Source organism: Eublepharis macularius, chromosome 1 (assembly GCF_028583425.1).
Source record: "Eublepharis macularius isolate TG4126 chromosome 1, MPM_Emac_v1.0, whole genome shotgun sequence".
Classification (NCBI taxonomy): Eukaryota; Metazoa; Chordata; class Lepidosauria; order Squamata; family Eublepharidae; genus Eublepharis; species Eublepharis macularius.
Window position 1 is genome coordinate 10,752,005 of NC_072790.1, and position 12,193 is coordinate 10,764,197.

General features: G+C 44.5%; 1 protein-coding gene across 1 annotated transcript in view; it reads right to left on the reverse strand.

Annotated features, from left to right (window-relative positions):
- Positions 1-718: 718 nt before the first annotated feature.
- Positions 719-12,193, reverse strand: part of SPTLC3 (serine palmitoyltransferase long chain base subunit 3) — a 98,506-nt gene continuing 87,031 nt past the window's right edge. Inside the window, exons 10-12 of the mRNA XM_054988202.1 lie at positions 7,445-7,580; positions 4,348-4,477; positions 719-946 (exon numbers count right to left, since the gene is read on the reverse strand). Coding sequence (XP_054844177.1) covers positions 833-946; positions 4,348-4,477; positions 7,445-7,580 — 380 coding nt within the window. The 3' untranslated portion in view covers positions 719-832. The remainder of the gene's footprint in view (positions 947-4,347; positions 4,478-7,444; positions 7,581-12,193) is intronic.

Genomic DNA, 12,193 nt, shown 5'->3' on the forward strand with positions numbered 1-12,193 from the left:
ACACATGTGAATTCTAGTTTGTGCACTATAAAGATGTGTGACGCCAACAGGAAAGTTAAACAATTATTCCAATTTCAGGTGAAAACCCTATAAATCTGCTTTAAAGGGCAAACATATTAATAAAAAAGAATTTCAATTTTTATTTGTAAGAATTCAATGCAGTAACTGTAAGAATCAAAACAGCATTTTGTGGCTTACTCTTTCTTGTCAAATTGAAGGCAGAGTTAAACTTTTTACCATCTGGCAAAGCAAAGCTCTAGCTCCCCCGCCCTATCCCCTGGAAACAGTTAATGTTAAGTTGGGTCCCGAAAGACCATTCTCCCACATTCGCACACACTGGTCAAGAGGGGTCTACTTGGCCATTCCTTCTGCCAAAACCCATGCACGCGGCAAAGGAGCAATGGCCCCCCCTCCATAGATGAATGCCAATTCAGCAAATGACACTTTTCTTCAATACTCTAGGAGGCAAGTAATTCTTTTTAAAAAATTATTGTAACCATCATTAACAACTATCCAAAACCTGCCCATAAAAAGGCACACAAAGACACACACGGCTGCACAGTAGCAGCTGACTGAACAGAACAAAGTCTTTTTACTTCAAAAATAATAATATTAATATTAATAATAATAATAATAAAACATGTATTTCTTGGCAGGGATAAACCTGTGGCAATATTCCAGTCTCTTGCACACAGGATATGATCCAGTAATACACATATAGTGCTTCTCTTGAGTGAATTAACTGAGAAGCAAAAACTGTCTTTAGAAAAGAAGAAATGCCTTCTTATTGTTTATTTCCCCTGGTAATATGTTTTCTTCATGGGCGGGAAGCTTAATCTTCAAGTTCAAAGCTTGTTTCATCATATAGATCAGGACGAGATGACCTGGAGTGCTGGGAATATTTCAGATTCAAAAAATCACCCAGGTCATCTAGAGCATTCAGAACCTGCAATACAATTGTACTACATTAGACATCTGAAAAAGGACAACCAAGTTCCTCTTGCTTCTACTTAACGTCTCAAGTAAGCGTCACAGAAATGCAAGATTTCACTATTTAAGAACGGAGGGAAGAAATAGAATACGAACAGCTGACAACTCTTCTTTGTGAAACTCCTGGAGATTTGGTGATGGTGCCTGGGGAGGGTGGAGTTTGGGGAGAGGGAGCTCAGAGCCAAGCTACAAGTGACGCCGTACACAGGTTGGACACTTGTCAGCTTCCCTCAAGTTTTGATGGGAAATGTAGGCGTCCTGGTTTTGCAGCTTGGCTCTCCATTACAGCTGCAAGACCAGGATGCCTACATTTCCCATCAAAACTCGAGGGAAGCTGACAAGTGTCCAACCTGTGTACGGCATCACTTGTAGCTTGGCTCTCAGCAGGGATTTGAAGCCAAACAGTTCACCACTCAAAGCTGCCATTTTTCTCCAGGAGAACTGATCTCTCTAGTCTCAAGATCTATTTGTAACTGAGTTAAGACTTTGGCTCCTCAGGCCTACAGAACAGAAGGGAACGTAAGTTATTTTTGCACTTTGCCTTCCCCAAGGATGAGAGAAAAATGAACCTTAGCTGGTTTTCCTCATCCATGTAGAACTGTATTCTATACAGATCAATCGTATGAACTTTCCACCCTTCTGAAGGAGATAGGCCTTAGGATGGCCTAGCTGCTTCCCCCTCTGAGCAACGGCCACCAGATACCTCCCTTATAAGAGGCTCCATCAGTATTTGGGAAGTGCGCACAGCGACACTCCCTCAAGCCGAACTTGCTAATCTTCTTCTTCTGCCCACCTCCCTCCCTTATCCATTCTGTAGTCATTTCGCTATAAAACCTTAGGGTTGCCTGAATGCAACATTTTACCACATGTGGTGGATTTGTAAGAAAGCGCGAAAATATTGGATAAAGAGTTTCAAACAAAGAGTTTCAAGAGTTTCAAGATGAAGTTTCAAAGAGTTTCAAGATGAAGAGTTTCAAACAAAGATATGAGTTGAATCCAAAAAAACATGTTATTAAATATCCTACCAAATAATCTTAGAAAAGACCTCTTTCGTTACATGGCCACAGCAGCTAGAGTGCTCACAGGGAGTTTTGTTGTGGGGATAATAATGACATACTTTGTAAACCGCTCTGAGTGGGCATTAAGTTGTCCTGAATGGCAGTATATAAATCGAATGTTGTTTGTTGTTGTTGTTATTATTATTATTATATGCAGCGAGAGGGAAAGCTCATGTCTTTCCTGAAGTGTCAGAGCGGACAGACAAGGTTCATGACTATGCCTCAATGGCCAAATTAACTACTCATGTCCATAACAGACCAAGCATTGAATTTTGGGGAAAATGGAGGGATTTCTTTTATTGCTTAGGCCAGACCTAATATTAATTAAGGTAACTTAGTATAAAGATAAAAGGATGAAATACAGGGAATGATTAGTAAAATAGTTGATATTAAATTTTGTACAAGTAACAAAGAGAGGGAAGGAGATTTATTATACAACTAAGTTTTAACAGTTTAACTCAATTTTAAATGTAGTGCTTGTTTTAAGTTATAATTTAATTTCAGAAGTACCATTAGTATGTTAGTATAAGTCTCAAATTAATTTCAACTACTGTCTGTATAAACTTTATTATGCACTTTCTATTGTCATATCTTTTCTTTTAAATAAAAAGGTCAAAAAAGAAAAAAAACCCTTAGGGTTGCCAACCTTCAGGTGGTGGCTGGAATTAATGATCTCCAGGCCACAGAGATCAGAGAAAATGGCTGCTTTGGAGGGTGGACTCTTATATCATGCTGAGGCCCCTCCTCTCCTCGAACCCCACCTTCCCAAGGCTCCACCCCCCCAAATCTCCAGGAATTTCCAACTTGGAGATGGCAACCCTAGCCAGCCTCTAGGAAGTGCCCTGGTGTCCTGCCACAATCACAGGCACAACTCATGTCCCGACTTCAGAGATCAGTTCCCCTAGAGAAAATCACAGCTTTGGAGAGTGGAATCTACTACATTATATCCTGCTGAGCTCTCTCCCCTCCCCAAATTCCACTGTCCATAGGTTTATTTTATTATTTATTTATTTATTTATATTTATATTCCACTCTCCCTGCAAAGCAGGCTCAGAGCAGATCACATCAGGGTATAAAAGAGGGAGCCTAAAAAAAACAGTCCCAGTTAATAAAACCCAGTGGCACTCCCGTTACACCATCCACGATCAAAGCCCAAATCTCCAGGAACTCCTCAGCTCAGAGTTAGCATCCTAAACATTTCTTACATTTTATTCCATGCACACTGCTTGGTAGAATGTTGAATAATGATGATAATATTAATGCTATTTGATGAGATTTATCTATTTCAGATTTATCTAAATTTTACATTTGGTTTTATGTTCACTTTCAGATGTTTTTAATAAACTCATTGACCGTTTCATATACCTGTGTAATTGTCATACAAAAACCCTCTGAATGAAAGACAAATGAGGGTGCTCACTGTAAAAAAAAAAAACTACAAAGCATAGGACAGGTCTTGCTTTCTGTCCTCTCGCTCCAGTATGAAGCTTCGGGATACAGTATGTATGCATGTCTTTAAAAAGGCAGGGAGAGGCAGTGGAGTTTTCGTGCTTCCCTCAACATGGTGGAGCATTCGTGCACCTCCTGGTCTTTTTTTGGCTTTTCTGTGATCTTTCACAACCCTGCTTTGCTCTGAAATTTGCTCTGAAGTTTGAATTTTCCCAGTCCCACCCACATGGCAGCCATTTTCCCACAGAGGCCATTTCCTCTCCCTGCTATCAGGGTCTTTTTTAAAAAACAGCAACTGGGTCTTATCACAACGATATAAGGTTATAATAACAATATGCATGACAGGTTCTCTGAAATCCCAGCTTTCATTTTTTGAAAAAAGTAAGTTCCCTTTTGTTGCGCAGATATAAGGAGAAAGGCATGTCTCCATAAGGAGGAGGGGCTGGTGTCTAACTTTTTAAAATTAAAAACTGGGAATTCAGAGAACTTGCCATGCATTTTGTTTCAGAGCATGAGCTATGCATATTTGTACAATGATATTCAATTGTAGGTTTAAAAAATAAACAGAAAGCCCCGGTCGTTGGAGGGCAGTAATGGACGTGTCTATGCCCATGTAAAGTGCTCTGTTAAAAAATACGGAAACCTACCTTGCCTCTCTCTGCTTTCTTCAGGAGCAACACATTTTGCTATTCTAACACCAATGTGAGCATGGGATTTTTATCCCCTTTGCAATTATATTTTTTTAAAAACCAAAGCTTCCACAACCATGCGCCGATGACCAAACATGAAGCCACATATACTGTGAGGCTCCCCTGCAACATGGTGTTGCTGGGCCACGTGTTGTGCTTACCTTGTCTAACATCTCCCGAGTATGAGAAGCTGACACACAAAACCGAGCCCTGGATTCTGTGATTGGGGTTGCTGGGAAGCCAACTACAACCACCCCGATATTTTTTGCTAACATGCGTCTTGCAAAAGCCCTGGGTAAGAAAGCAAGAAGAACAGATTAACTCTCCCAAACCGGAGTGGCTTTTTACATACAAATTTTATTGCACACGCTGTAATTTATATCACTGCAAATACAGAGTAAAAAAAAAAATAGATGGGGGAAACGGTGGCACAGTTTTATTTAACCGTGTTCAGACCCACACGGAAATGATTAAGGTGGAAAGTCAATGAGGATCAAATGGTAGAGCCATTCTTCACTGCTCACAGGCTTGGACAACATTGAGGAACTCATGAAACCCAACCCAGACGAACGCCTCATCCCTGGATGGGTCTGATTGGTGATGGTGGGTTTTTCTCAGCAAGGTGTTTCTCTTTGGCTGGCAGGCGCTGGCAGCATGCAACCCCCGATGGCAGCAAGCCCTCTAAGGTGGACTTCAGGCGTCTGGCAAGAGCACGTGTTAGTGTGTTCCAGGGCAGGGGATCTATACTGAGACAGTGTTGCAGAGTGGTTAGAGTGCCACACTAGGATCTAAGAGACTTGGCTTGAATACCCCACTCTGCCTGCTGGGCGACCTTGGGCCTGTCACTTGCTCTCAACCTAAACAACCTTACAGGGTTGCTGTCAGGATAAAACGGAGGAGAGAAGAATGATGTAAGCTGCTTTGGGTCCCCACTGCAGAGAAAGGTGGGGTATAAATGAAGTAAATACATATATACATGCAGAATCCTGTCCCCGTCAAGGCCTAAAATCTTGTTTGAACAAAGTTATTGCATTTTTTACCCCAGTCTTCCTTTATGTAGTTCCTTATGAACAACTCTGTCAAGGTTGAGAGTCAGGTTGAGGGACAGCGATTTGCCCAAGATCACTTGGTGAGTGTCAAGATTTCGGGGATTTAAACCCAGTTTTCAAACACTGGCAGACCACTTTCAAGGCCTAAATGAGGGAATGGTGGGATATAAACATTTTAAAAGAAATAATCCGTACCTTTCAAGTGACCTTAATGCACCTCAGAATACAGAGGGTGCCCCAACCAGGCAGCCCCCCTGCTGCTCAGTGACAAGCAGGGAGGCTGTGGCAAGGGTGGCAGGGGCCTCCCACCCCCACCAGCAGCAGCAGGGATGAGAGGAGACCTCTCCCCCAGCACTGCAAGGGGACTCCATATCTGAGCAGCAAGGGGGGCTGCTCCCCCACAAGGCCCCCACTCCCTTCCTCCCCCTGCTGCTAGACAGGGAGGCGCCAGAAGAAGGCTTTGCCTTTCAAAGTAGCATCTCTCTCTTGCTCACGCTCAGTACTTGGCAAGATCAGTGCACACTCTGTTGCCATATAAACATCATCTGCCAAGAAGACAGGAGACGTCTTTTCACTTGAATTTTTTAGCTTCTTCAGCTGACCAAGAGCTCTAGCATTGCTAAATCCAAGGTGCTCAATGTCTTGATTCGGAATAAGAATTGTTTAAAAACGGGAGACTACTGGCAGTGATAGTTTCAGGTCTGCAGTAGGACAGCAGGATATTTGCCCAGTGGTACCTTAGAGACCAACAAGATTTAAAGGGTATACGATTTCGAGAGTCAAAGCTTTGAAGAACGAAGCTTTGACTCTCAAAAGTTTACGCCTGGTAAATCTTGTTGGTCTCTAAGGTGCCACTGGAAAAATTCTTCTGGTGGTGGTGACTGCTTTGAGACAACAAATAATTTGCTACATGTCCAAGTCAGTGTGGTATAGTGGTTAGATCTAAGTGACCCATGTTCAGTTCCCTAGTTTGTCATGGAAACTCACTGACCACGGGCTATTCACTCTCTCTCTCTCTGGGTTGTTTTTGTGAAAACAAAACAGAAAAGAAAGATACTGTATTCCATGTTGGGTTCCCATTGGGGACAAAAGCAGAATATAAATACCTGAACAAAAATAAACCACGGTTCATGCAAACCAACAAGGTGATGTTGGGAAGAGATGGTTGGGTCTTGCATTGCAACACAAATGCCCTTTCAGCAGATTTACTGTATCTGTCTACCTGACTCTCCTTTCTATGGAGACCAGAGAAAAGAGGTAGGGTTTCCCTCCTTCGGCTTTTGGTCAAACCTTTTTTTCTTTCTCCCAGAATTTCACCTTCATTTCCCCTCCCTGTTTCTCTCTTTTTAAAACAAAAACAAAAAACTCCTAAGCAACAACACAAATTGTGGTGGTGTTATTAGTACAACCCTCCTTTGCCCAGGATGCAACTCACTTAAGTCACCACCCCCACCACCACTACCAGCTGATGATTAATGCTCTGGGATTCTGGCACTAAGGGGAGTAAGTCATTATATACCAAGGAACATACACCGAAATAACTGACGACATGTGAGAGAAACAGTTCAGTCCTAAGTGGAGCAACACCCTTCTAAGCCCAGGTGACTTTTCTTAGGATTGCCCTAAAACCTTAGGCATGGGTAAGTTCACCTCTTCCCCCTACCTTTATTAATGTCAGCAATACGTGAGCATTTCATAGAGAACATTTCACCAGAGGCAGCCAGTTCTCCCAGGAATAGCCAGTTGGTGAAACTCTCTTTAAAAATCCAGCGGAGTTAGCCGTGTTAGTCTGTAGTAGTAAAATCAGGGCTTTTTTTCAGCCGGAACTCGGTGGAACAGAGTTCCAGCACCTCTTGAAAATGGTCACATGACCGGTGGCCCCGCCCCCTGATCTCCAGACAGGCATGGAGGGCAATCTCAACTCCCCTCTGTCTGGAGATCAGGGGGCGGGGCCACTGGCCATGTGACCATTTTTGCCAAAGGTGACTTAAACTTTAACCCCCACCCCTTGTTCCAGCTGACCCAAAGTGCGGTCCTGAGTTCCACCACCTCTTTTCCCCGAAAAAAAGCCCTGAGTAAAATAGTAAAGAGTCCAGTCGCACCTTTAGGACTAACCAACTTTAACCAATTGAACCAATTGAACTTTAACCAATTGAAATTAAATTCTCAAAAATCCCTCTAGCTACCTGGGGTAGCAGAAGATACATACCCAATTTTACCAGGTATATACACGAGCAGAGGAACAACAGGAGAGTCTTCGTTGCCATAAATTATGAAGCCTAGCTCATGCAATCTTCTTCTGAAGTACTTTGTGTTTTCAGCTAGCCGCTGGACTCTCTGAAGCCCTGAGACAGGAACCATGAAGTCAGTAACTGCAGAAACCATTAGGGCGAGACACACACACACACACACACACACACATCCCCATACTCTTGTCCCGCCACAACTGAATTCTTTACGCCACAAATGGATCTAAAAGCGCAAAATAAGTACTGCAATGGCTTTAGAAGCTGTATAAAATTGCTGACTACATGCAGCGCTCAGGGAACTCCATGGAGTTATCGCCAACAAATAAGGTGTCAAGAAAGTTAAAGAGGTGGACTAGCTGTGATAAACACAGCACCCCTTCCTCTCTCTTCAAAGAGAACACCTTAGTCTCCTCAATTGCACTCAAACAAGCATAATGGAAATATTTGACTGAAGTGTGTATGTGGGTCACGCAACAAGCAGCCCCACAACTGACTAACAAGCAATTTTTCTAATCTGCTCAGTAGAAGTCAGCTATAATATTATTATTCTATCATACAAACTCATCCTCAATTACATTCAAAATAGTGTTGGAAGTTATTTCCGAAACAGAAATGGAGGCTGCTCTCCCTTAATGAGTGGGGTCATCATAACTCCATCTTCTCCTCTCCTCTTGTCACATGAATCTCTGCTTACAGCTCAGGGGGTAGAACCCGGGTCAACCCTCCACCCCCCCCCCGGGGTCTGGGAAGGCCTGATCTATCTCTATGCATGTCTGAAATCCTGCACTCTTTAGCATGAGCAGAATAAAAAAAATGTGTTATGTAAGAAGAGGCTAAGTACAAACACAATGTACAAAAAGCCATAGACCTCCTAAAAGAGGCTGTAAAGATGCCAAAGAACCATTAAGATGTGGAATAGCAAGGAAGCTCCAAGGCTATTGGACCACCTTGCATTTTGCTACTTGAAGACACCTTAAGAAGCTTTTCACCCTGACCTGGATAGCCCAGGCAAGCCCAATCTCGTCAGATCTCAGAAGCCAAGCAGGGTCAGCCTGGGTTAGTAATTGGATGGGAGACACCCAACGAAGACCAGGGTTGCTCTGCAGGGGCAGGCAATGGCAAACCACCTCTGTTAGTCTCTTGCCATGAAACCCCCAGTAATGGTTGCCAAAAGGGTTGATGGCACTCTCTGCCACCAAGAAGCTTTTCACGTGGTCTTGCGAGTGAAAGGGACAGAGGTACAACACTATATACAGACAGAAGGCAGTGCCACAACTAAGGTAAGAGGCTGGGATGTCAGGCTATTTTCCTCATCCTAGCCTGACCAGTATCAAGTCACATTGATCCATGGGAACCGTGGTGATGCCTCCTCCTCACCAGGCCTCCAGTCCCTGACTTTCAGTTGAGGCTGGTGCAGGGTCAGAGCTTATGGAAGATTTCTGCATGTGCGACCGTCACTGCCCAAGCAGAATCTCTAAAATTATCCCTCGCCATCTTTTCGCATTAAGTTGAAGTGACTGTACGCCAACTATCTTTCTCATGTGTGCAAGGCACGGCATAAGGTATTTCTTTGATACTATTTCAAAAGCAAATAACAAAAAACCAGGCAAACCATCTGCTGTCCATTCCACGCTCCATATGCACAGTTCCTTCAAAGCGCTGTGTGTTGTTGCAGCCCTTGCCCTACTTCTTGTGCGATCAGACATCATCCTAAGCCCATTTCCCTTTCCTTCATGCATTGCTGGATTTAAACCATAAAGACTGGACTTTCCGTTCCATCTCTGATAGGTCTCACACAAGGCTCTCTGGATGTAAAACAAGGAGCTGGAAGCCTGTAACAGTAACGCACAAGTATCCCAACAGTACATTACGTTGGAGTTGAGAGACATCAGGGGTGCTCTTAGCCATGGGACATCTGGGGCAGATGGGAAGGCTATGCGATGGGACACTCTGCCATCCGTAGCCGGCCCGGAAGGGGCCCCTATCGCGGGGGAGTTACTGCTGGTCCTCCATGCTGCCTGAGACGTGGGCGATCAACTGCTGGGTCGTCAGGAACCCTCACAGTCCTCCAGCTGACTGCCCCCCCCCCAGTGCCTGAGTGATCCTGGGGCTCCATCTTCAAGTTTTGCCGGGCCCCCAAAATCACTAAGACCACCCTGGAGACACGTGGGAAGTTTGTCATGCTGGGGCCAGACTTCATTCTGCAGAGGAACGTAGTTCCTGACACTGCAAGCACCTGTTCACGAACCAGAGCCTTGGCATACGGGTCAGTTAAGGAGGGATCTCCAGAACAGCTTTCTGTGATGCAAGGTTATTTTGCTAATCCTTTTATGGAAGGCACTTCGTGAACTGGTCCAACATAGCAATGAGAATCCAGGTTGTTTTTTGTTTTTAAAGGAATATTACACAGAATCATAGAATCCTAGAGTTGGAAAGGCCTTACAGACCATCTAGTCCAACCCCCTGCCCAAGGCAGGAACAGCCTAAAGCATCCCCAACAAGGATTCGTCCAGCCGCTCCTTGGAGACTGCCGGTGAGGGGGAACCCACCATATCCCTCGGCAGCTGATTCCACTACTGAAGTTTTTCCTAATGTACGGCCAGTACCTTCCCACCTGTAGTTTAAACTCATTGTTTCGAGTCCTATCCTCTGTGGCCAACAGGAATAGCTTCCTTCCATCCCCTCAGTGACAGCCTTTTTAACATTTAAAGAGAGCAATCTCGTGTCCCCTCAGCCTCCTCCAAGCTGAACATTCCCAAGGCCCTCAGTCTTTCCTCGCAGGGCTTGGTCTCCAGGCCCCTGATCATCCCGGTCGCTCTCCTCTGAACCCGTTCCAATTTGTCCACATCCTTTTTGAAGTGAGGCCTCCAGAACTGCACACAATACTCCAGGTGGGGCCTGAGCAACCCAATATATAGTGTCCTAAATCAGGAAGCTGCCAACTAAGGCCTTAATAAAAGGATGAACTCTACATCAAATTTGACATCAGCAAAGTTTTGTTAAGAAGTTCAAACTCAACAACAAAAAAATTAGTGTTCTAGAAACTGGGTCAGCCCATGACAACCGAGCAAGTGAAATCCAAGCTGTGTGATTAAAAGTAATTCCGGCCCTTCAACAACTCATGCCTGGTCTGGGATGACGCAACAGCAAGGCTATATCTTTAATCTTCCAACAGCCAAGGGGGTTTTAGCTGGCTTATTTCTAAAGTTATTTAGTAAGGGATACAGACACAAAGCACATGTTTGCAAAAGCTTGCAGGCTGCCTTTGTATATACCACAAAGTACGGGATCTTGTGGCGTCTCTGATCTTTTTAACAACCTGACTGCACCACTACAGCTCTCTCTAAGGAGGCCTCCATCACAATTGTCATTACAGTATTCCACTCTTTCTAGAGAAGTTATCCACATCATATCCTGCTCCACCCTACTGAGAATTATTATTTTACAGTGTCTGTGGAGACCTCCGTAATTAGCACTCCTCTTGCATACCACTTCAAGCCAGCTTATTGTGCATTTCCCCATATTAAAAAAATTAGTAATTACAATAATCTCAAGGCCCTTCCTTCCCTTTATCCCACTTGGTTTGCGGAAGGAGACATTTCAGCTGAGGGTACTCCATTGGCCCCAAACTGGAATGTAAGGGGCTGTAAACAGATTTAAAGGAAAACCTGCCTTTCATGTTGATGATGTCCTTGAGCTACAGAGGTACACAAACAATGACTGACCTCTGCACGCAAGCAGTTGAAGAATTTGGGTAGGAGGTCAAGCAGGGGCTGTAGCTCAGTGGTAGAGCATCTGCTTTGCACACAGAATGGCCCCGGTTCGATCCCTGGTATCTTCAGTTTTCCTTTTTAAAAAAGGACCAGGTACTAGGATCAGATGATGTGACAGACCTCCATCTGAGAGCCAAGCTACAAGTGACGCCTGACACAGGTTGGACACTAGTTGGCTTCCCTCAGGTTTTGATGGGAAATGTAGGCGTCCTGGTCTTGCAGCTGTAATGGAGAGCCAAGCTGCAAGACCAGGACGCCTACATTTCCCATCAAAACTTGAGGGAAGCTGACAAGTGTCCAACCTGTGTACGCCGTCACTTGTAGCTTGGCTCTGAGATGTGGAGAGGCACTGCCAGTCAGAGGAGACACTGCTGAGCTCGGTGGATCAATGGGGCTGATTCAGTAGAGGGCAGCTTCGTGGGTGTTTGTTTTCAAAGCCTCACCTCAGACAAATGATCATGTTGGCCCTTTGTTTGGAAAATGTGTGCCTGGAGTGCATTCAGCGCGCAGATCTTCACGAGGCATTCCACCCGCCCATGCAGACGGATTCTCACCCTTTTGTGTTGCAGTTCAGGGACTTGCTCCCCAGTCTGTGTTGTGAATGCACCCCCCCCCCCGCCCCCCGCTCACTTGCTGGGTGAGCATTGCTTTTCATAAGCCCTTGCTTCTGTTGCAGAGACAGCTTGTCTAGATATGTTACAAGGTCTAGGGGCATTGGTTCAAATCCCCACAAAGTTTTGAAACTTGGGTGAGTCAATTTCTCTCAGCCAATCAACCGCACAGCTGTCAGGGGAAAATGGAGGAGTGGAGAGAGATTTTTGTCACCGTGAACTCCTGGAGGAAGGATATATACCACGAAAGTGACAGTGCGTAACATTTTTCCAGGAAAAAATATGAGACTCCTCCCCAAAAAATTAGCAATTACAATAATCTCAA